At 42.7% G+C, this 24,471-nt stretch overlaps 2 protein-coding genes and 3 long non-coding RNA genes across 7 annotated transcripts; 2 read left to right on the top strand and 3 right to left on the bottom strand.

Annotated features, from left to right (window-relative positions):
* Positions 1–1,812: 1,812 nt before the first annotated feature.
* Positions 1,813–7,859, bottom strand: LOC109518382 (uncharacterized). Its single transcript, XR_002168755.1, has 3 exons — positions 7,777–7,859; positions 2,185–2,191; positions 1,813–1,866 (listed from the first exon to the last, which is right to left on the bottom strand). It is a non-coding gene; the product is annotated as an uncharacterized LOC109518382 (long non-coding RNA).
* LOC109518381 (uncharacterized) lies at positions 7,783–12,064 on the top strand. 2 transcript variants are annotated; one of them, XM_019874188.1, is made up of 11 exons: positions 7,783–7,846; positions 7,924–7,995; positions 8,072–8,217; positions 8,759–8,884; positions 9,513–9,570; positions 9,648–9,884; positions 10,127–10,266; positions 10,346–10,462; positions 10,543–10,600; positions 11,090–11,179; positions 11,248–12,064. In XM_019874188.1, exons 1-11 carry the CDS (start codon positions 7,825–7,827, stop codon positions 11,862–11,864), a joined length of 1,683 nt encoding a protein of 560 aa, XP_019729747.1. In that variant the 5' UTR covers positions 7,783–7,824; the 3' UTR covers positions 11,865–12,064. The 2 variants fall into 2 exon arrangements, with proteins under 2 accessions (XP_019729747.1, XP_019729748.1); XM_019874189.1 differs by having other exon boundaries at positions 11,251–12,064.
* Positions 12,065–12,709: 645 nt separating this feature from the next.
* On the bottom strand, positions 12,710–14,866 carry LOC109518331 (forkhead box protein H1-like). Its single transcript, XM_019874098.1, has 2 exons — positions 14,693–14,866; positions 12,710–13,311 (listed from the first exon to the last, which is right to left on the bottom strand). The coding sequence occupies exons 1-2, from the start codon at positions 14,783–14,785 to the stop codon at positions 12,751–12,753; spliced, it is 654 nt and encodes a 217-aa protein (XP_019729657.1). The 5' UTR covers positions 14,786–14,866; the 3' UTR covers positions 12,710–12,750.
* Positions 14,867–14,953: 87 nt separating this feature from the next.
* Positions 14,954–17,439, bottom strand: LOC109518332 (uncharacterized). 2 transcript variants are annotated; one of them, XR_002168720.1, is made up of 4 exons: positions 17,293–17,439; positions 16,899–17,084; positions 15,988–16,146; positions 14,954–15,024 (listed from the first exon to the last, which is right to left on the bottom strand). It is a non-coding gene; the product is annotated as an uncharacterized LOC109518332 (long non-coding RNA). The 2 variants fall into 2 exon arrangements; XR_002168719.1 differs by lacking the exon at positions 14,954–15,024 and having other exon boundaries at positions 15,836–16,146.
* Positions 15,001–23,226, top strand: LOC109518333 (uncharacterized). Its single transcript, XR_002168721.1, has 3 exons — positions 15,001–15,076; positions 17,915–18,048; positions 21,954–23,226. It is a non-coding gene; the product is annotated as an uncharacterized LOC109518333 (long non-coding RNA).
* Positions 23,227–24,471: the final 1,245 nt, after the last annotated feature.

Here is a 24,471-nt window from a genome sequence, read left to right on the forward strand (position 1 = left end):
AAGAAGTTGGGAGTGGTGAGGTGAGACCAAACCACCACTACCCACCATTTGGTGTGATGGCAAGTTCCAGAACCCCCGCTGTGCATACATCCTGAGATAAGAGGTCTTCCCAGGGGGGGGCTTAACAGGAATCAGGGACCGACCCAAGGTGCGGGGGGACAACAGAAGACACTTGGGGGGCCATTAATCAACCAAGCAGGAAGAAGATAAACTTTAACACTACATACGTTGTTTTAAGTGTGCAAACAGATGTTCAGGAAAGAGACTGAGATCAATAGTACTCATAGCAAAGCGCAGTCCCTCAATAGCTGCAACACAGATACTTGAGATAACAGTTCCTCTTTTGATGTTGACATGTCCTCTGGAGGGGGTCATAAAAGTAGTGGGGGTGAGGGGGTACCAAAGGTGATTGTAATCACAGTAAGCAGGAAATACCTTCAACAGCATTCTACATTGTTTCTTTCAAATCCAGCTAACAAAGCGGAATCATATCTTAACAACACCTTTCGTGAACATCGACCACATAAATATGGAAGCGCGTCTCGTGGCTAGATTGCGGTTTCCTGCCTACAGCTGTGTTCCATCCAGAACATTAAGATAACTTCTAAGAAATGTTGAAACAGTTAAAGCATCTAGCGTCATGTTTTATGAGAACACGATATCAAGAACATCGGAACAGAAAAATGATTAAAAGGAATTAAAAGAAACCAAGGACATTCAAACCATCATACAGAAACAGAAAAGCTGATGCCCATAACAGGAAAAGATGATATCCATAAGGAGATACACCCCTCTTAGGATATATAAGACTTGTATAGGGACTCTGTTTTTTGCGCATTTGTGTCTTGACCACAATGCTTGCTTGTGTCACACTTGTGCCTTGAACGCTCAGTAAAGCCACTTGCAAGAACTTCTCCATTTCCAACCTCTGATTCCGCACCTCATCTCAGCCCGAATCAAATGAACACGCGGAGGACCTGGGGGAAGCGGAGGACGGTGAAAGGATCCCGCCGTGTCCACAGCAACACGCTCACTTCCCCCCGCCGCCACCTCCAACAATGGCTTCAATGTCAAGTGGGCCGGACCATTAAAATTATACCATACGCTGCTATAAATAACCAAAATATCATGTCTTTTCTTTGTTTTGGTAGAAAGAAGCACAAGAGCATTCAGAAAATGTTGAAATTGAATGAACACATCAACATTTGACAAAATGACTTGACTCTCTGTTTCAGTTGCCTGTCTAAATCTGCTGATCGGTCCGAAATCCTCTCTGGTATAGTATTCCTAGTCAGGCTAATATTGGCAAAAGCTTGTCTCTTCTCGGGATGAACAAATTCAGCCACCTTCAACATACATCGTTAAACAAAGTCACCGTCGGAATACGGCTTTGATGATAATGCTATTTCACTTGGAATTAGGTAACTGGCTTTTACTGCTGTGTTGGGTCTGTCTCAGTGACAGACTCAGACTGCTGTTGTCTTCTTCTCTGATGAAAACAATGTTGTCTTCTACTCTGATTTAAAACCGTGTTCCCCTCTAGCGGATGATCCACGAATTGCAGCGTATTAAAACTATTAATTCCGTGTCTTTTATGTATTTTTTTACTTTTAAATTATCCCACGGGCCTGACTGAACCTCCTTGGGGCCGGTTCCGGTCCGCGGGCCGTAGGTTTGACACCACTGGCTTAAACGTCTTTCCGGTATGCGCATGCGCCTTTTGGAGAGTGGGCGGAAGTCGCCGTTTCTCAGTCGTTCCCTCAAATGTCCACGCGGGTTTCGATTTCCGAGGAAAAGAAACTGGTTTTTCACTTTTTTTTTTACCCTTTTGGGTGGCGGTAGCTGGACACAAACTAAAGGGTCGCTCTTCCGGCGGTGAGTTGCAATTTAAGTGCTACCTTTTTGTGTAATTTCGGTTTGATAAACGTCTGCTACAAGCTAAGTTTGAAGTAAACAAGAAGCAGTTAGACGTTTCAACAATAGGACATTCTTGACGTGTATTTTAACCAAGCGGATACCGTCAGAGTTACAGAATAGATTATGTCATTAATATTCAAACTAACTAACGAACGAACGATGATTCCAATGTATATTATATTTTTTGGGTTTTAAACAGAGCAACAGGTCCGCTGTGATATTCGACACACGAGTTCATCGATCACATTTCCACACTTTTCCGTCTACTTTTCTGCTATGATGACAACCCGAACAATTGAAAACATTCACAGAACTTGTACGACGAGTAAACTCTGACAATAAAGCGCTTAAATTAATGACGTTTTTGGGGTGTTTTGAGATTCGTTCGTTTATCCAATGGACTTTCGACTCCGTCTTGAGTGTGTGTGATGAATCACCTGCGGCCCCTAATGAAAGTAAAAACGAAGTGTTAGTTCAAGTTTGATGAGTTTAATACAAGTGTTTGATATTTTCCATTTGTGAGTTATGACGGTCTGAGTCAAAACGGAAAGAAATGTCGTTAAACTATATTGGTACACTCCATCTTGATCATCAGTTTGCATTTAAATTGTATTATACATAACTGGTATTTATCGACGTCGTGGATTACACCGTCAGCACAATTCTGGATATGTGTGATATCCATGTAACCAATAGAAGGATAAGCATGTTTCATTCCAGTTGTGTTATTAGGATAATCGTTGGGCTGGAAAGACAACAGTGCATGATACACTTTAGAAACGAACTGTCATGGGAGAACCCGGCCTATCGTGTTGGAGTGGCCTTCATCACGACAAGTAAGAAGTTTAGGGACAAAAGGACAACAGAGACCTATGGCCAGACACTGACCAGGAGAGATGAAACCACAGTGAGTTGGTCGGATCTCTGCAAATTTCATCCCATCCCTGAGCTTTTATTGAAAGTCACACGAATTGAAACAGCACAAGCAATACAAGAATCAATCTCAGATTACATGAACATGCATGGGAACTTCAACGCTTGTTCTATTCAAACATACTTGTTTACTCTGGCCATATCCGTGTCCCTCTGTCTCTGGCTTTAGGTGTATTTTAAACTGGGCGGCCAGGTTACCCTGACCTTATCGTGGGTGGCAGCCCTGGGATTGTAGTTAGTATGCTATTCTCTAAACCGGGCGTAGGGAACCTTTTCGACTAAGAGAGCCATGAAAGCAAAATATTTGGAAATGTATTTGAGTGAGTGAGAGTGCGAGAGAGAGATAGACAGAGAGATGCACATAGCATTAGTTATATGTATTCGATAATGCAAAAAAAGTGACAAGAGAAAGAGAAGCGTGGCCCTCTCTCAACACCTGTCCGCAGCTCATCCTGCTTTGCAACTCCATGTCTGAAGCACAGGAAAACAACAAACTTGCAGCCACTCTTGGAAGGATGTGTGATACAAGTTAACACAGTGAATTATAAAATATAAGTTGACACTGTTGAATATAAAATTTCCGCGACAATTATCCATGTGAAGTGATGGCGTGACACTGGGGGGGATGTTTGATCGAGTTGTATTGACGCGGCTAGGGCAATTGCATGAGAATCGACAAAATTGAAGAGCAGTGAGTGATTTGTCACATCAAATCACATTTTAATCCAACTTCATCAATGTAATGCCCAACATCACCCCCGTCCTTAAAAGCCTCGTCAGGCTTCCCGTTCCCCAGCGTATCCAGTTTAAACTCCTCCTCCTTACCTATAAAACCCTTCACAATCAGGCCCTCTCCTTACCTCTCCAACCTTCTTCACCCATACACTCCTCCCCGCAACCTCCGCTCCTCAAAGACAAACCTCCTCGCCATTCCCGCGACCAGGCTCAGAACCTGGGGGGGGACTGTAAAGTGTCTTTGAGTACAATGAAAAGCGCTTTTAAAATTAAATATATTATTGTTATTTATTATTAATGTAGTAGGCGGCCTGGTGGTCCAGTGGTTAGCACGTCGACCTCACAGTGCGGAGGTACCGGGTTCAATTCCAGCTCCGGCCTCCCTGTGTGGAGTTTGCATGTTCACCCCGGGCCTGCGTGGGTTTTCTCCGGGTACTCTGGTTTCCTCCCACATTCCAAAAACATGCATGGCAGGCTGACTGAACACTCCAAATTGTCCCTCTGTGTGAGTGTGAGCGCGGATTGTTGTTCGTCTCTGTGTGCCCTGCGATTGGCTGGCAACCAGGTCCGGGTGTCCCCCGCCTACTGCCCGAAGACGGCTGGAATAGGCTCCAGCACCCCCCGCGACCTTTGTGAGGGTAAGCGGATCGAAAAATGAATGAATGAATTTATGCAATAGAAATACGGATACAGTGATTGTGTGATTGCCATACCATGTACAATATATGAAGACGAAAGAGAAGCCATGTTGACATAGGATATACGTTGTCGTAATTTTTGTTTAATGAAAGCCTTGCATCAGGTCCCTGGGATTAACCTGCAACAAATCAGTTTTATTAGGCATTGCAAAATAAGAGCACTGGGATTCGGTAGTATGTAAATTTGTATTAAAAAATACAGCGTAAATGTATGCACACATCGTTCTTATCGGATCAGATCATATTCAACCCTTCGTTGTAGGCAGACTGTTTGATGCTCATCCATATGGCCATTCGTCAGATAACACACAGAAAAACAAGGCGGCCGTGACCGAGTTTGCAGGATTCTGACCTTCTAAAATGTTGTTTGGGAGTACGTGGGAGAAGCTTTGCTCTAAGTTGACAGGATGTGAACCAAGAACGATGAGAGCCTACATGCCAAGATGGCCGGCCGGCCGAGGTCAACCTCCATTCCCCTTGGGGGCAAGACTTAGTATCAGGAAATCTATCAATTGTGGAGACTGCATTTCAGTTGCGCTCATGTTCATGACGAAAAGCAGAATCAGGTCGTCTACACGTCATTTTGCACCAAGCTCTCCACAAACATGCAGTGTCATAAACCGGAGAGGGGGCGGCCATCTTCCGGATGCACCCCAGCCCTGTGTCGAACGGCGTTGTGGTGTCTGTTTTGTGGTAAAAAATATATAACTTAATATATCACAACGTAACGAGCGGGAGATGAGCATATGGTTGCCAGGCAAAGCAACAAACAAGGCGAACAGTGAACAAATCAGGAGAAAAATGCAGACAGATGATGCCTGTTAGCTGCTCTGCAACGGTCATCATTAGATTAGCAAAGTGCATATGCGTGGCGAAGCGCATACATGTAATGACTACTGTCTGTTCTGCAATAATTATCATTAGGATCGAAAAGCGTATGCAATCACACAAAGGCCCAGTAGGGGCCCCTATTATATTTTAAAATAAAGCCCATTGTGATACCATTATAAATCAGAACCAAGGTATGAAACTGTTTATAAATGCCATTAAAATCTAGCTGACAAAGATTGTCACGGCCAATCAGAATTACACAACACATCGGGATACCATTAGAATTGATAAAGTGAGGGGCGTCCCGAGGTACTGTAGTGTCTGTTTTATATCTGTTCGTGTTAAAGTCATGAGAATATGTGACCTAATCATATTAAACAGAGAAAACAGGCATATGGTTGTCAAACAGAAAAATGTACATGGTCATCAGCGGATGAGCAAGAATGCCCACCATTAAGCTAGCAAGCTTGTTCGTCAGTAATTTCATTAGGTTGCCAAGCCAACGAAGACCCAAACTCGCATACATCGAGTTGCTATGCCGACGAGGATGCAGTTATATCTAGAACCCACATGCAATCACACAAAGGCCCGATAGGGGCCTCAATTATATTTTAAGAATAAAGCCAGCGCGATACTGATGTGTCGACCCGGAGCCCGATCCAGGCCTCTCCCCGGGGGTCTGGGGCGCGCCGAGGCGTTCCGCCTCTCTCCCGGGTGCCGGCCGTGGGATCAGGTGGGTCGACACACGAAGAATCGCTTCTCTGTTGAACCGCAGACCAGGGGACGCACCAGTTGTTTCTTTGAGCTTGAAGCCGAGATCGTTTGAGAGTCAAACACAAATTGAGTCCAGAGGCCGAAGTGCAGGCTGGTCACAAACGAGTTTTATTCAGGTAAAACCCGGAGAGGTACAGATGTGCACATCAGGAGAACTCTGAAATCCCTCGGGATTGAACATAGTTTATATGGCATTGCGAGAGGCCATCCCCTCAACTGCCATTGGCCAGTCGTTTTCGGTTATTTATCAATTTTATTGGTATCACAATGCGTTGTGTAATTCTGATTGGCTAGGGCTTTCGCTATTATCTAATTTATAATGGTATCTATAAAATGCTCTATGTCTTGGTTCTGGGTTTTAATGGTGTCACAATATCTTTATACTTAAAAATAAAATGGAGGCCCCTACCGGGCCTCTATGTGATTGCATGCGGGTTCCGACAGTGTCATTCACGTGTCCACGTTTAGTATCCACGTTTAGCATGTGTCCTTTTTCCAACCTTTACCATTTCTGCTTAATCTCACAAGTCCCTAACTCGGCTGCTGACCTTTATGTCTAATAAACATCATGTCATTTTCCCGGCCGCAGTCCTGCATGTTTAATAAACTTGTCCTGTATGTTTAACAAACTTTTATGTCTTTCCCCACGTATGCAACTGTTTGTTTAACAAACTTTATGTCTTTTCTCCATGTATGCAACTGTTTGACAACCATATGCCCTTTTCTCCAACTAGCTACGTTTGCCCATATTGAGCCCAAAGTCTATTCAATACTTCGTATAAAACAGATACTACAATACCATTATAACTCAGAATCATGAGATAAGGTTGCTCATAGATACCATTCAAATTTGGCTGACGAGAAGGCCGCAACCAATCAGAATAACACAACGCATTTAGATACAATTAGAATTGACAAATGACCGTCGCAACTAGCCAATGAAATGGGAGGGGTTGGCCCCTCATAACGCTATAAAACCCGTGTTTAATCTCAAAGGAATTTCAGAGTTTTCCGATGTGCACATCTGTACCTCTCCGGATTTGATTGAATAAACTCGTTTGTGACCAGCCTGCAACTTGGACTCTTGACTTAGTTTGTACTTAGTTTTTGACCGACTCCGGCCTCGAACTCAGAGAAACTTCTGTGTCGGCCGTTGGCCCTCCGCGGATCCCCGGGAGAAGGCGAGACGCCGCCGCGCGCCCCTTGTCTCCGGGAGGAGGTGTGAGCCGGACTTAGGGCCGACACTTCAGTACCAGCCAATGAAATGAAATAAAAGGCGTTGGCCCCACAAAACTCTATAAAAGCTGTGTTTTGTCCCTGGAGAGTTCAGAGCTCTGATGTGCACATCTGTACCTCTCCGGGTTTTAATTGAATAAAACTCGCTTGTGACCAGCCTGCTACTTGGACTCTTGACTAAGTTTTGTACTTAGTTTCTGATCAACTCCGGCCTTGAACTCAGAGACATCTGGTGCGTCCCTTGGTCTGTGGCTCAACGAAGGAACATCAGTGTCGGCCCTCCTGCCCGCCGCCCACCCCCGGGAGAAGGCGAGACGCCTCTGCGCGCCCCTTGACTGCGGGAGGAGGCGTGGGTCCGCCTAGGGGCCGACACTACAGCGTTCCGTGCTAACTTGTAATTTCTTCAACTCCAGACCGTGAAAGAAACTGACTGACTTGTCTTGTTTTTTTTTTTTTTTTTTTTTTTTTTTTTTTGTGATTTCCTTTTTGAATTTGAAGGAAGCCAAATGAACTAGCATTGAGTAAATTGTGGCAAGGGTATTATTGTGGGCTTTACATCCCGCCCTAATCCTGATGTCAGTGTAACCTACACCGGAGGCCACGTTCTCACTCCCACGTCATAATAAATATCCACATTATCTCTTGTTTTTACAGCCCACTCCTCGCAGCTGGCCAGGCCTTGAGTCCAGATCTGAACAGCATGCAGCACGGAACACAAAGAAGTACAGTTCTCCAAATGATCATAAATGTGCGGAAACCCCCTTTTATCGCTGACTTATCACCCGGTGTTTCTTTGCAGGCCTGTCCAGTGAGCTGTTTGATTCACTGAAGGTGTACCTGAACAACAGCCAACGATTGCAGCCCATAATTGGTACAAACAAACATCCTTGATTGTTTAGCTTTGAATCATATGATAACGGGGTTGATTTACTGTCACGTCCCTGCAGGTCTGCGCAGCATCACGGAATGCGTGAAAGCAGGCTTGCGTGGGGGTGGCGAAGCCGTGTACCTCTGCGAGGTGTGCACGTCTCGCTTGAGCAAAGGTGACATCCGCAACCACATCATGGGCAGCCTCCATCGATATAATTACACCGTGAGTAGCCCGGCCCACCGGCCCGCTTTTCACAGTGCCGGCTTCCTTGTGTGAAAGGCAGAAATGCGAAGGCGAAAGGTACAAGTCGGTGGCCGTGTCCACAAATCGGTGCCTCGGAGTTGTATAAGTTTCAGGATTTGCTGTTTCACACAGAACCGAGTAGGGTGTTAGATTCCTGTGACTGTGTGTACTTTCACAAAGAGAAGCAGCGTCAAAGTTGTCTGAGAACGTCTTTTTACCAAAACAAGGTGGGAGAAGCGACTATTAAGGTGAAAGTTCAGGTTTTGCCAGCTGCCTTTCACAACTGCGACGGTGGATTAAAAAAAAAATTGCGCGGTTGATTTTGTCTCCACACGCTCACATTCCGCGTCAAGTCCTTCCCCCACATTTTAAGTTGGTCCCTTTCACACACAATAGATTTAAAAATTACTGTTCATAATTCCCTCTCCAATCAAAAATCGTAATCCTAAACTACTAACTAGCGACTCTGCGAGTCGCTAGTTAGCATAACATGTATGGTGCTTTGGTGTTTACTGGACAGAAATTCTGGTACCCCCACCTGCTGTCGAACGTGAAGCAGAGTGGCACTGACATGTCTCTGCTGGCCCGGCCTCTGATGGACATCGCCAGGGCGCTGGAGGACAAGGAGGGACCCGGGGACATCAAGGTCTCTTTCACGACAAAAACTTTAACATTACCATCGGCGGCTAAAGGGAGAAGTCATTTGCTTCCAACATGCTCCAAACTAATTCTGGTGCTCAAACAAAGACTAGACAGATTAGAGATTTGATGAGATTGTTTTTTTTTTTTTTCGCCTGTTAGCCATTAGCATGTCTGATAGCAATATGTTTTCTTGTTAGCCTGTTAACTTGGGTGCTAGCAATAAATTCCACGTTTTAACCATTTTCTGTTCTTTTTGGGTTGCGCAGCAATTGCTCGTGCTTCTTCCCCGCTTCCATTCTTGTTAGCATGCAGCACGTCGTTTAGGTAGGCTGTTAGCTTAGCTGTTAGCAGTAAGTGACAATTTTCCCAGCATTTTAGTTATTTATGCGGCCCAATTTGCATGTCACTCACCGGTGCTGCTTCTTTGCTACATTTTTGTTAGCCTTTAGCATGTATGACAGCAACACCATGTCTTGTTAATTTAGCTGTCATACCACTTTTTGTGCCATTTTGTATTTATGGGTCACTTGACCTTCTTCCTTTTTACATTTTTATGACAAATAAGACGAGGGCGCCATTGACATCATTTATATAACCGTCGCATGGTTTGTTTTTGTGTCCCCAAAAAAAAGTTGCTGGAAGTTGAGGATGCTGCCTTCGAGATGCTAAAAGCCACCAGTGATAGCGAGGGTAATTTCCCAGCTCTTGAATCCATCACTTCATCTTGTTGTTGCATATTAAATGACTATATTCTTTTTTTTTTTAAGCGATAAACTTGAGTAGGTTCCTCATGTATGGAGCCGCCGAGCCAGAAAGCCCGTCGAACAACAGGCTTGATGGTGGAGAAGAGGAAGATTACAAGGAAGAGGAACACAGGGTGGTCAAGATTGTCCACATGGAGGCCCAGCTCGCAGATGGTGATGGTTCTTCCTGGGCCGGGGAACTCACTCCGAGCTTTGGCCACACCTTGCGCGATCGGTACAAGGGAACGAAACCTCTCATTGGTCAGTTCTAGGCACTGTTTCTGTAGCATCATCACAGGCGACCATTTTGTAATGAATGTTGTTTGGCAAAGCAAGCATTTTGAGACCTGTTTTCTGTTGTCTTGATTGAAATGAAGAAACCAAACTATAAGACCAAATTGTCTTTTAAACCGTATATTTTTTTCCCAATAATAGAATTCCATTATCTTAAAAAAAAAATTATAAGTGCCGCTGACACGTTTTCATCCCCTTTGGCCTCTCAGGTCTTTTCAGGGTAACTGAGTGCGTTTGCGAGGAGGACGCTCGCACTTATTGCTTCCTGTGCCACTGCTGCCGGGCTCGGGTCAACACGCGGGCTTTCATCCACCACGTCAGCAGCTCGAGCCATGTGCGCAGCTACCTGGTCAGCATTTATCCATGAGCGTGGGTGACAGGGAGAGAGAATGTGAAACTGGAATTTCAACCTGCGACTCTTGTGTTAGATGGAAACGCGGCGCGAGCTGGTGGTGGCCGCGGGACCAAACGCCCGCAACCACAGTCAGCTGATGGACTCGCTGGCTAAGAAGGTTGAGCGCGAGGACGGACGAGGAAACATGGAAGTGAGACGTGTGCACTTTTGAAACTTTCTTCTTTTGCTGCTTCGATTGACGGCTGTGTTTAAAACGTGTTGTGTTTCTAGGTGGTCAAAGCACCCCAATTCCTCTGTGGACAACTTGCTAGCAAAAGTTACAAGTGGTGTAAGTACCTTATGGGGCAAGAACGAACAGAGCAAAAAGCATCCGCCATCGCTGAGAGCCAAGTCGAAAAAAAAACTTGTGACCATGGCACATCTTTGGAAATTCGACCGTTCCAAGCTACTTGTGACAGATCAAAGTGTTTGACACATGAAATCTCCTCCCAAAAGAGAGAAAAGATGACAGAGATTTTACATTTCGAAGTAGAAGCGATGACATAAGCTCCACGCATGGCACGCACACACTACTAAATACTACAACTACAAATTGTTCCATTGGTGACTCTGTAAATGATTTACGCCATCAAAAGCACATTTTCATGATTGTTGTTTGTATTTTAGAGAATAGGACCTTTCAGGTGTTTGGCACCACTTAAGCAGAAATTATTTGCATCACAGTTGTGCACAAAACACCAGTATACCTTTTCCCTAAAAATCAGTTTTGGTGTTTTTCACCCTTTATTTCACCATCTTTTCTGTGGTTACTTTTCAGGCATCGGCAGGCTTTGGAAGAGCAGCCACCCAACTGTCCACAAGGGGAAAAAAGCCAAGAAGCGTACCTTTTACCGCTATTATCCCAGTGGTAACTCTTCATTGCGTGTGGTTGTTGTGTTTTGTGTTTGTTTGTTTGTTTTCATCTTTTCATCCCAGCAGAAGGCCCCAGAGTCAAGAAACAGGACGGCGGTGTCCCAGGCAAAAGTCGGGTGGTGTTCAATGTAAGCCTTCCACTCACTGAAGGTTCGATGCTGCTGGAGAGGACACCCTTCAGCCAAGAAAGTCCACCTCTTGACCCCCTGGAATCAGACTTGGACTCTGAGCCCACCAACCTAGCCGAGGAAGACTTAAGCGTTGCTCACTATTTTCATCCGGCCAGAAACCACCGAGGCGAGGATTCAGTTCCTGCCTCTCCCAACGAGTGGCAAACCGAGGTGCCCGTCGCTCGAGAGTGGTTCAATTCCGCCTCTGCAGAGTGGTGCGATTGGTCGCCGACTCCAGTTGAAAAGCACGAAAATACACGCCAGGCCCAACCGCCGCCAGTCGCTACGCATATGGCAGGTTGTCACGTGCCGCAAACGGAATTCCAAACCAATGCCGTGATTCAGACACAATCTTGGACATTACCGCATCAGGCGGGTCCAGGCGACTTCCCGGAGTACCAAGACTACGGCGCCCCTCCCGGGTTGCACCTCCCATCCCTATTTGATCCTGCCTCTGTCCCATCCCACTACAGCGGTCGTGCCTGGAGCAAGCTGACTGTCCAAAAATGATCAAGTATGCAACATGCCAAAGAGAGTCCGCACATTTTTTTTTTTTTTTTTGCATTGATGTTGACATAAAGGCTGTTTTTTTGTTTGTTTGTTTTTCTGAATCACCTGTAGAGTAAAATCAGTATACACTGGTTTCAAAAGAAATTTTTTTTTTTTTTATATCAACTGGAGTTTTTCCAGCTCACAAGGGTGAAAAAAAATAATGAGCAATTTATAATAAACGAACATTTTCTTCAACCGCGTGTTTGTTTTATCTCTCAGTTCATCGAAATTGCCGTCTGGTTTATCTGTCAAAAGCTCTGGAGTTCAAGAAGTTGGACAAAGTGATCTGGGCTGCTTCTCTGGGACTCGCAACAACAAAATCAAGAAGATGGACCGTGGTGTCGGCTGCAGCCTTCACATTTGTGTTTTTCTAACGTGTCCCAATCGGAGTCTGTGTGGGGGTCCATCTGGTCTTCGTCCAATCTCACTCTTTCAGCACCTCTGGTGACAGCAGATTGGTTGACGGGGTTTTTTTGGGCTATTCTGGTCTTAACCATTAGATCAAGATGTTCCCTTCATCAGCACTTTTCCAGAACCCTGATTCGTCTCCGGCATACCGCCCGAGCTTGCCCTCTGATTCCTCCTCCTGGCTCACCTCCACAAAAGGTTTGAATGCGTTTTAGGCTGGTCCTGGAATTTCACCCGAAAGCTAATAAGTTGTTGCTGCACTTGAATAAATAAAACACAAAATAACAAGAAAGCATTTAATGTGAAGTCAAAGGCTGAATTTAATGTGTAAACAAAAATGTAAACACAGGTACAAAAACGGTCACATCCATCCACATGCGTGATAAAAATATAAAGTGCTTTTTTTTTTTGTTTTGCTAAAAAAAAAAAAAAAAGTTCAGAAAAAAAAGCGGTGTGGATCATAAGTAGGGATCGGGTTGTATGATTGGTTAAAGGGGGTGACTGCGTAAGTGGGGAATGGGGGTCCGGTGCAGAACGGTTTGCTTGTTTTGTGGTGGGCGGCGCCTCCTGCTGGACATGACACAAAACTATGGTAGTGCCCGGACAGGAGACTTTCCTCATCCCCGCTGATGCGGCGCTTCTGGTCCAGTGGCGTGGAATGATAAAGACGAGGGTAGTCGCTCTGTACGGGGACGTTGACGAGCGGCGAGGTTCTGGCGGGGGCCGGGCTGTCCCGTTTCAGCAGGGACTCGATGGAGAAAGGCCCGCTGAACTTGACCTCGCAGCTTATCTGGACAGATGGCGGCGGAGGCGGCGGCGGTGGTAACGGCAGCGGTGGTGCTGCGCTCCACGTGCCGTCCTTACTCCGGCCGCTCAGCTCAGGGAAGAAATCCAAGAGATCCTGAAAGTGACGGCGCACCATTTTGGTGGTGATGTGACTCAGGTCCAGCTTCCAGAAGTTACGCTTGCTGCCCAGGCAGTCGGGAACCAAAGGAATCTGGAAGTGGGAGGAGGGGGTGTAGGTTCATTACATTTTGGTTCCATATCGGGACTTATTTTTATTCCGGTGATTCTCACAATGTGGTCCAAGAGTCACTGCCCAAGTGCAGTTCAGTTACATTTAACTTTAAAGTTCAATACCTTTGCATTTAGTCTTTAAAATTGGTTCACTTTTAAACATTTGAGTGCTGTTTGTATTGAACTTTTTTTGTATTTTAATCCAATGACAATGATTATTTGCATTGAAAAAATGAATTTATGAATGTTTTTTTTTCTGTTCTTGCCCTTCCTCACACTTTCCTTCTGATTGGAGATTTAAGATAGCTGTGTGCGGGCATGTTTTAAAAAAAAAAATTTAACGGTTGGTACAGTTGGTCAACCACTGAACCACTCAGAAAATATGAATTAACTTCTTTCTTTTGAACCACAAATATTTTGTTTCTGTCAATAAAATACAAAACATTTTGTTGAAATCATCACTGCTAATTATTTTGTGTGTTCCAAAGTGTCATGATTCTGTTTGGGACCAACAGGTGGCACTGTAGGGCTCTCCCTGCAGCTGCACACCTGTTGCTCATTCTGTAATTAGTGCTTTAAAAGGACTCCCTCCCCGATCGCTCATTGTCGGGTCATTGTTTGCTTCTTTGCTGCTGTCAGGTTTGTTTCAGTCATGTTTTGGTCACAGTTATGTTTTAGCCACAGTCATGATTTTTGTTTGATACTTTGGACTTTATTTGTTTTGGATTTAGTTTTCTCTGTGTTTTAATACAATTGGTCAAGTACACCCTGCTCCTCCCCCGTGCCTGCTTTTTGGGGCCCACCACCACCTCGCAAACGTGACGCAAAGCTCCACCTTGAATGGTTCTGACGACTTTTTTTTTTCCATTCATGCAAATTTTTTTTTTTCCCTTGAGGTTTCCTTTAGAATAAGATTGTTTTGCCCCACAATGGGGAAATTTGCTAAAATAAAACATTTCAATAAACAATTAAGTCAATCGTATTAAAAATGATAGAGCACATTATTTTAGATATTTTGAATACACAGTTTCACATAATTTCCCATGGACTGCCTTGTTTATTTGATTAAAAAAAAAAAGATTAACCCTTTCAGGGACAGCGGTCGTTTCACATAATTTCCCATTGTTTTTTTCATCATAATTTGCCTTGTTTATTTGATTAAAAAAAAAAAAGATTAACCCTTTCAGGGACAGCGGTTACTACAGTGGACAGCTTATCATGTTATCAGGTTACAGGGTGCATGAAAGGATTAAATGTGATCCTGGTGCACAAAAGTTGCCGAGTCCTTATTTGCTCTCTATTTTTTTTGTTTTGTTTATCCCCCCCCTTTTTTTTTTTTTTTTACTTTAAGACCATCTTACCTTGACAAAGCACTTGTTGGTGGACAAACATACTCTGATATTGTTCTCGATGGACTTCCTGTCCTCTCGGGCCAGCGGGCCCATCCTGTCCATCAGCTACAAAACATCAAGGTACAGTAAGAAACTACATTTCTTATGCCATGTGGAGCTTATTTTATGTGTGTGTAAACCCCCCCCCCCCCCCCCCCCCCCCCCCCCCCACGAATGTGAGCATTTTATCCGGGGCGTCCTGGAGGATGATGGCGATCCGGGCCAGATAGGTGGTGCTGCTCCGGAGGACTTTGTGGCGCATGCCGCCAAGGCCGGCTGGAAGCTGAGCTCGGAACTTGTTGCTGGAGGTGGACATGATACGTGCTGGGAACGCAGCTTTGTCGGTCAAATCAGGTATGAAGGGCTCAAAAGTTGGGCTTCGCTCTTTAAGGCCCGTCCAGACAATAGAGGGGGTGTGTACCCAGCTGCTAATGCGGAGCTTTTGATACTCGGATGGATGGATCGTTAGCAGAGGTGGAGTTTTGGTCTGCGTGGACACTTCAGGAGTTCGACTTAAAAAAAGGGGGGTGGGAGGATCTCCATTTCGTATTTACTTTTTTTCCGTTAACTATAACAACTTTGGTCCAATAACAGATAACACAACCTAATAGTTAATAGTAGTGCTCAATATTGAGGGTAAACAATTTGCGACACTGTGCTTGTAGTTTTGGACTCGTCGACAGAAATATTAATCAGCATTATTGCAACAAGCAACCCCTTGCTTTGAAATTATTTACTTTTATGAAGTCACGAGTATGTGTGGTGCTTACGTCAAAGCTGTTACTCACTGGTTCAATTTATTTGAGAGCATGTTATCATTTTAGTCAGTTTATTTTGCTCAATAAAAAATGGCAACTTAACCCCCCCCAAAAAAAAAGACAAAACAAAAGAAAAATACCAAAACCAAAATAAATGACCTTATCACCTCTCAATGGTTACTTTCCACCTGTGGTCACAACATTAGGTCCACCACGTTTGATTGACAAGATAATAAAGTTATACGAGGGTAGTTTTATTTATTTTTATGTTTAAGTTATTGTCATTTTCGCAATTTTAACCTTTGAAAATAAATGTACAAAAAAATGAGGGGTAAGAGAAATAAGGAACCAAAATGAAGAAAACACAACTGCAAAATATCCCCTTGCGGATTTTTGATTACTATTATTATTATTTGTGAAAGTAACAAATGCTTACTTTGACTTCATTATTTCACCAGCGGACACACTAAATGTTTTTTTCACTCATTGGTACTTTTACATACTCACCTGTGTGTGTCTATCTGTGTCACCAGCCGAAGCGTCCATTTTGTTTATGCGAGGTTCCCTCCCAGAAGAGAACAGTTGGCATTTGGACGAGCAATCTCAACCTTTTGTCGTCCGATGTGCTGCATTTGCATCACTGATCCCTACTCAGCTTTGAGTGCACTGTGCGCAAACAACACAAAAACACGTTAGGTCATCCAAGGCGCTGCTTTCACTTGCTAAGTAGCATATGAAGGTCAATGGACACAGATGCAAGTGATCGGTCAATACTGGAGACGAGGGGAAATGTGGTATTTGGAAGTGTCAGTGTCATCCCCCCTTCAAAAAAAGAATGTTGTACATTTTGTGGATTTTAATTAAAAAAAAAACACCACTTTTTTGTTGGACAGCAACAATATATTTTTATCCAAGATGAGTGCTTTTTGTGTTTTGTTTAGTAAAATAAAGCTTTTCATATTTATTGTATAGTTTATATGAAATAGTAATGTTGTATTAATAAATATTGGGGAAAAGCACATAATCTGTTTTTGAAGTAGTTTGGTAAAACAGGATTTTGAGGTGGAATAAAATCTGATAAAAATGTATGATTTAAAAAAAATAATTCTGAACGTTTGGAACAGTTTGAAGACCTATACTCTAATGTAAAAGAAGAAATTTATCTTTTATGTAGCGTATATCAGTATATGGCAAATAAAAAGACTCGAGTTGCATTTTCGCCTAATACTATTTCCACATATTTTTATTGTATGACAACTATAAGATATAATGATGACATTTTCCTTTTGAAGATTTTTACCAGTTTATTTAAAACTACACTGTGATGTTGAGACTGCGCCGAGTCACATTTCCACTAACTTGTGTGCCTTGCAATACAATTGAATATTCAAAAGCTGACATAAAAGAGTTCTTTTTACCTTTGTGAATGCAGCACAGATGAGGTGCAAATCACAAGAATGCAACTGAAGGAAGACCTTTCTTAAGATGTTTGCTGTGAATGGAGTACTTATCGCCACATTTGCTGCTGCCTTTGTTTGCCATAATGGGATTCTTTTCTCTGATGACCTGATGAAAAGGTGGACCGCCAGACAGCCTTTTACACTCTAAACACAAGAAAAATGTACTGTATCAGACTTTTAATCCAGACTAAATAGCTACACTTTCAGTACAACCACTTTCAAGGTGACTCATAGTAACTCGTTTGACTAAATGGTGGACTAAATGCGAGTTTTATAGCTAAATTTGGATGAATATAGATGATATATAAATATGAAATAGAAAATGACTCATAAAACCTTGCTCGTGGCTCACCTCTACGCATGCGCGCGAGTGAGTTCGGCATCCGTGACCAAGAGGTTTTTTTTTTTATAAACATATAGTCCAGCACGTATATCGCGGAAACGCTATCTTAAAAATCACCGATTTTTAACAAGAAAAAAAAAACGCGTTAATGGATCGTAAACAGAAGCTGCGGAGACTCATTTCTACGCATGCGCTTAAATGCGAAGTCGTCATCAATCACCGCCAGGTAGTCAAACAAACGCACATAAGTACGATTTGAGGTGCTTTTCGAGGAGGTAATGTCTTAATTTAATGGGTTTTCTTTATAACCGTGCAATATTATATAGTAGTATTATATTGCTACTTTTATATTCTTATGGTATTCAACTTCTGTTAAAACCGCCGAAGTCACATCCCCAACATGTTTGACCCATTCCGACCAGTAGAGGTCAGGCTTGTATAAAATGATATCACAGTCCCGTTCTACAGTTATGTCATTTTTAAAATGTTGCCCATTATTTATTGCTTATAAGACCCATTTGGGAACGGCAATAAATATGACTTTTTCAGGATTTTATGAATGATGTGGATTTATTTACCAATGTGTTTATTGTGTTGTGTACATGTGTTAAACAAGTGATCTGACCTGCAGGTTGTGGAAATCCACCTGCCTGTCTTCCCTGCCACCTCTTGATGAATGACCCGGACCCCACCCTGCCACATTAAGTGTACCGGCTATCTTCTCAGACTCCACCCGTGAAGCACCAGGAGAAAAGGCATTCCCAGGTAAGTGGAGATATGATCATCTTATTTAGGAGCGGGGTAGCGTGGAGCAGGTCTTCCTGAAAGAACAGAATTGTAAATATCGATCCTCCAAATGAAGTGTCAATCTCTTTAGGTCAGATTATTCCTTTGTCCAAGAATGGGATTTAAAAAAAAAAAACTGCAGGTGCTGTTAATTTTGGAACTGCCACTTGATTCCTGCAGATAACCAACATCATTAAAAAAATTAATGGATTAAAATAAATACAGCGAAATAGACAAAATAAAATGTTATCATCATAGATGTAATATAACAAAACCAACAAATATACTCAAATAAAATACATGAAATCTTACATTAAACACTGATTGAAATGCACTTATTTTAATCATACAAACGAATTGCTAACTGATAATTAATTTGCTCAGGATCATGTCAAGTAATGCTGACTGGCATGCTGATTTATATTTAAACCGTCAGTAGGGGGCAGTATTTTCTCATCCAAATCCTGCTCTCGTTATTTTGAAGTGTAGCTGTCAGTCAGGTGTGTGTGTGTGTGTGTGTGTGTGTGTGTGTGTGTGTGCGTGTGTGTGTGTGCGTGTGTGTGTGTGTGTGTGTGTGTGTGTGTGTGTGTGTGCGTGCGTGTGTGTGTGTGTGTGTGTGTGTGTGTGTGAGAGAGAGAGGGAGAGGGTGACACAAGCCCCACAGCTTTGATTAGGATGACTCCCCTCTTTAGTAAAACTAATGGCACTACATTTCATCATTTGTCCGCATTGGTCGTGTTGACTTTTAACGGCAGGCGGTGAATTATTTGACTCCTCGTCATCTCAACAAATCCACTAATCAGCCCAATCAGCATTTCCAGTGCACTTAATTGATTGAATGGGCCTCAATTAGACAAATGAGAGAGAGAGCGGGCGCTCTCAAAAGTGTGAAACACAAGGACGACAACCGCTTCAGGCACTTTTTTACTCTCCTTTAATTGCCATTTACACTGTGGGGGCTTATCACCATTTGTTTTATTTAGTTAGTCGGGACTAATGCTAATGTCCTAACACTCAACGTAACAACAAAGTTGACAGTTAAATGTCTTGTAATGTCATTGTTGTACATCAGGGATAGTTTGGGATCTTTCATCATGGATAGTTTTTATTACGTTTTGATTTTTGTTTTGAACCCTTTAAGGGACAGTGGTCACTTCAGTGGACAGGTCAGCATGTTATCAGGTTACATTGTGCATGAAAGGGTTCAATTCAGTTTGTGTTAATGAGTTTTGAGAGCAAGTTTCTTTCTAAAAATGCTTCGTTTTTGTCTCATTTTTAATAGTTGTAATTTTTTTTAACATACCATGTAGAAAAAAAAATGTCTATATGGTTTCACACTATTTTGGAATTGTCAACGCCAATTCATTTGAAATGAACCCCTACAACTCATGTAGGATATTAATTGAAGAAAAAAAAAAGTTTCTTTTGTTTTGTTTATGTTAACTCCAATAATCTTGCTATACATACATAGCACGCAAAGAAGATCGTTGCAACCAAGATGCCATAATATTCGTCATTTTTCCAGAGGATAAAGAATACATGCTTATAATTCAACTTAACTCACTTCTTGAATTAATTCAAATCGATTCCTTTGCCCGAGCATGGCATCATTTAGCGAAGATGTTGCATTTTATATTCTTCGTACATCATTAGCTTTCATGTGGTAAGTAAAAAGTTTTCACTTCACACGTATGTGTGTTGCTTGGGTTTAATCCAGCGGGTTGTGCTTTTGTTTACCCATTTTCACCCTGTTTGATCACCACTTTTCAACTTTGATCACCCCTCTGCCTTTTTATTTTGTCGGCTTTTCCGCAACGACATGTCCGGGCTGTTTGCTAATAATTAGTGGAGATCATCTGGGCTAGCTTGTAACAGCCAGGTTTAAAAAGCCATATTTATTGTTCCATTTACACGTTTTGCGGGATAATCGTTGGTAATTAGAATCGTGTGTGTACGTGTGTGTGCGTGTGTGACACTCACATTTGTGCCTGTCGCCCTCAGGCCATGACAAAGGTCCATTACCTTTGTCTGATCTATTAGTGTGGACTAAAAGCTGCATTTAGATGAAGTGGCCATGCTCTTTTTTTTAATTTTTTTTTTTAACATGGAACATTGGGCGCCTTGCATGGCCACTTTGTGTGTGGGTCAATGCCTTTCAGACGTAGAAATAAAAAAATAAAAATACACATACTGTATATTGTTAACTCCACTTACGAGTAAGACAACTGAGATTTTCAAGATCGTCGCTTGATTGATGTTTGCAGGGGGAAAAAAAATGGGCAGAAGACGCTGAGCGAACTTTATTGTCAAACTAAACATAAAACAAAAACTACATTAACAGTGCCTTACTAAAGTCTCCTCACACAATGCTAACACTCAATGCAAAATGCTATAGACAAGCTAACAAAACGAGCATTGGTGATAAATAAACCTTTTAAAAACCTGTAATTGTGATCAATTCTTGACATTCTGTTTTACTAGTTTGTTACTTTTTTTTTTTTAATAAAGTGCAATGGCACAGAGGGATTTATTATTATTTTTTATTAAAAAAAACACAGAACATTTTGGGAGGGGCGGCTGGAAGCACAAAGAACTGTTGCTGGTGTCTAGTTCCTGCCTAGCCACAAGTGACCAACATCTTTTCTTAATCGTCATCATTATTTCCATATACAGTATTATTCCTCTCTCCCAAAAAAAAAAACGCTTAAAACTAGTAAAAACAATTTCCACAAAATATATCCCCCCGCTCTTTTTTTTAACTTCATAAATTAGCGTGTGCTTGATATCAAAGATACAGAAACTCTATTCATTTACATCAAAGGTGGCTCAGTGTCATTTATGCAAATGAGACGGACCCATAAAAGAAACGTCATTACGAGCTCGTGCAACAGAGATGAAATCAATAGAGGCGGCTTGAAACGCGGCAGAATACATTTATGACGGCGTCATAATCAGCTTCATATTCAATTATTTTCTCATCATTTATGTTTTTTTTTTTTTTTTTGGATGAATCTGAGTAAATGGTAAGGATGAAAGAATAGCGTTTGATATGGAGAGAAGACACTGAGGCCTCATTGCATTTGAAGCGATCACAACCTTACAGTAATTGCAAATGGACACCCGTGTAAATTGGATTGAAATCAAAAGGCGGCGGCAAGAAAAGCCGGTAAACGACAAAAAAAAAAAATTAAAAATAAAAAAGGAGATGGTGGTCAAAGCCGAGGCGTCGGAGAATGATATCCTGCACGGGAAGCAAATCGAACGAGGGCTCGCATTGTCGCGTCTGTCTACGATTGTTACCCAATGGACGGTAATGTTAATATAATAATGACGTTGGATTCATACCATAATGTTCTAATTCTAATGATCATGTAATAGTAATCTAAAATGATATTTTTCAAAACAAAGCTCTCTGCTAGATTTGGTAGGGCGCTGCCCCACCTGCTCCTCATGCAAGGTTTACCAGATGTGATGATCATTTAATCAAAAGATGGATGAAACCCGAGCCTTGTGATTAGTTGTCCAATTTTAGAGGTGCCCACTAATTAAATTTTCACTTTTTTCTTTTTTTTCCGCTGCATTTTGGCCCATTAATTTGACTGTAACCTTTGGCTTAAATGAACGTGTCAGTGACCTGCAGGGAGAGATCATTTGTCTGCTTTAGGACACTTTTAGTAAATGACTTTCCGAAAGAAGAAAAAAAAAGAAGTCAATTTAGGTCGATTATTTTTCATTTGATTTATTATGAAGTATTGAACAGTGACTTGGCATGGATGTCTAAAAAGTTGTGCTTCCTCCAAACAAGAGCTCAGACACTTGACTGCAGCAGCGCCTCCCGCTGACACCTCCGAGTTCCCCGCTGTCAAATCCTCTTTGTTTGGCAGGTCCGAGGGGGCGGCGACGTTTTCCACCAGGACGTCCCGACAAGAGATGAGGTCAGCTATGATGAATTTGATTTGATGTCACGCAAAAAAAAAAAAAAAAGTGCCGGCGATGCTTTTTGAAGGTGACCTCCCCCTCGCTAACCCTCCCTGGCAGAGTTAATTAAAGACGGAGGCGGCTCGGGGTGAAAGTACTGTGGGAATGATCTGATCCTATGGATGATTTTTTTGTGAGTTAATCATTGACTTTGCCTGAAACAACGAACGAATGCGAAATTCACCCTGCTTATTTGCAACCTCGAGTGACAAATCAGTTAGTTCATTTCATACCCACTTGCATGCTCGGCAGAATTGATGGGGTGCAATTATTAGTGACCGATATTATGTCATATGTGAGTGAGATCTTGTCATTGTACGTCACGAGACGTTTCATCATATTTTTTTATGGCCACTTGTTGCTCGTCAGAATTGACGGGGCACGATTATTGTTGCCCCGAAGAGGAACCAAAAAATACACAGCAGTCAGGCGTACGGATATTTTTTTTACATTTTATTCATTTATTTATTTATTTAATGTGATGAGTTGGCACTTGTTGCTAGGCAGAATTGATCGGGCACAATTGTTTGTGACCCCACCCCCAAAAATTGGCATACTGGAATCAGGCATTTAAAAAAAAAAAATTATGTTTCCCAGTTAGGTCATATTTTTGTATGGCCGCTTGTTGCTAGACAGATTTGGATGGGGCACAATAATTTGTGACCCAAAGACAAACTGGGGGAAAAAAAACGTATTCATATGTCAGATTTGTGACTAGGTAGAATTTGTGGCAGGCAATTTGCGGAAGCTTCCCCATATTGGCATTATAAGGCTAATTTGCCCACAACTCAACCTGAAAATTATTTTGAATGAGCAAACTTTCATGATTTATGACTCCCTCTGTCGTACCTGAAGGGGCACTGCCCCAATTTCCGCTAAATGCTAGTTGTTCAGACCCAAGTCGTCGCGCCAAGCAAGTCATAAGCAAAAGTGCTTGTGCATTCTTATCTTCAGTGGTGAGTCTCTCTTAGCCACCGCTAATTGCTAACTCTAGTCCCCCCCCCCCCTCCCGCCTCCCGCACCCCCCTCCAGCGTGTTTTGGCAGCGCGTCGGCGAGCTTTTTTGGCCGCCCTTCCATGTTTTCCACCGTTGTTTCCTGGAGTCCTGAATGGGATGGGTCGTTTGCGAAATGACAGGACACGCCAACAAATTGCATCACTTCTGGCTCAGCAGCTGAGGACAATGGCCAGCCATATGCCACTTGGAGAAGGGCGGGGGCGAGTGAAAGAATGGTTCTCATTTCAATGCGCTGGCTTCCAAAGCCAGATAGCCCCGCCACCAACCTCTCACCTCCCTGACTCGGACCCCACGGTTACAGCATCGGGTACCTGGGGTGGCCATCTTGGCCCCTGGCGTGACGCAGACATATGAGCAGACGTGTCACCGATTTGCGCGAACTAAAACAATTCATTTCAAGAAGATTACCCAAGCGCACATCGAAATTTGAAATCATGTTTCTCACATTTGGTTAATTAGTCAGCAGAGTCGAAGAAAGATCTGCCGGCCGAGCGACTCCAGAGTTGCAATCAACGTGGGCAGCACGTCGCGCATTTCTGTCATTAGCTAATTGTCTAAATTTATCGTTAGCCTAATAGCATGATAGGCCAAGTCAGTTTTCAACCTTTTCAGAAATAACACACTTTTTCCTTCGAGCCTCTTTCGTGGAGGAAATCAAGGACTCGATAGTAGTGAATTTCTTGAGTTTTGATGAAAAGAAAATAGAAGCTATGGTGTTTGGTCCCAGTGGCCATTATCAATCCCACTATGTTAACGTGAACCTCCTAGCACGTTATCGAAAGCCGATAGTCTTGAACTTGGGGTTTAAATTGGACAGCACTTTATTTTGGAGTCAGCCAGTCCCCCCTCAAGCATCTCCAGTTGGTCCAAAATGCTGCAGTTCGCCTCCTAACTGGAGCTCGTAGGAGGGAGCACATAATCCACATTCTGGCTTCCCTTCATTTTCTTTCAGAGATTTTTATTTATTTATTTTTTAATGGACTTGGCCCATCTTACCCCTTTGAGCAGAATTTAAATATTCTGAATACGGTACATTTTGAGGTCCTATCTGATTGGATGGCTTTTTTTTTCCTTCCCTTATTCGCCATTGATTTGACAGCGAGTGAGGGAAAGAGTTCATTTGTAAATGTAAATGAAGTGAGTGTCGTATTTAAATTGTGAGAACATGAAATAATTAAGCATGCAGATGTATTTCCTCAATCTTGCATCATCTTTTTTGCTCCCCCCCTCCCCACTTTGTAGGAGAGAAAGTTTGAGGGGGGGGGCTTGTGGATGATTAGCTTCTTTTTGTCCTGTGTTTTTTTTTTCTCGCTGAGAAGATTAAATATTTCTGCTTGAGAAAGTCTTTTTAGGTTGCCACTGACTGCTGTCCTGCTGCACTCTCACCCATCCCCCCTCCCCAGTCAC

Source organism: Hippocampus comes, unplaced genomic scaffold (genome assembly GCF_001891065.2).
Source record: "Hippocampus comes isolate QL1 unplaced genomic scaffold, H_comes_QL1_v1.1 scaffold166, whole genome shotgun sequence".
Taxonomy (NCBI): Eukaryota; Metazoa; Chordata; class Actinopteri; order Syngnathiformes; family Syngnathidae; genus Hippocampus; species Hippocampus comes.

What these genes read in the sequence shown, in the direction of transcription:
- LOC109518331 (XM_019874098.1), bottom strand. Translation starts at nt 14,785, where the DNA reads ATGGACAGGATGGGCCCGCTGGCCCGAGAGGACAGGAAGTCCATCGAG. An exon ending in CCAACAAGTGCTTTGTCAAG is followed by an intron (nt 13,312 to 14,692) that starts GTAAGATGGTCT and finishes TCCCACTTCCAG; the next exon opens with ATTCCTTTGGTTCCCGACTG.
- LOC109518381 (XM_019874188.1), top strand. Translation starts at nt 7,825, where the DNA reads ATGCAGCACGGAACACAAAGAA. An exon ending in ACGATTGCAGCCCATAATTG is followed by an intron (nt 7,996 to 8,071) that starts GTACAAACAAAC and finishes ACGTCCCTGCAG; the next exon opens with GTCTGCGCAGCATCACGGAA. An exon ending in ACGGACGAGGAAACATGGAA is followed by an intron (nt 10,463 to 10,542) that starts GTGAGACGTGTG and finishes TTGTGTTTCTAG; the next exon opens with GTGGTCAAAGCACCCCAATT.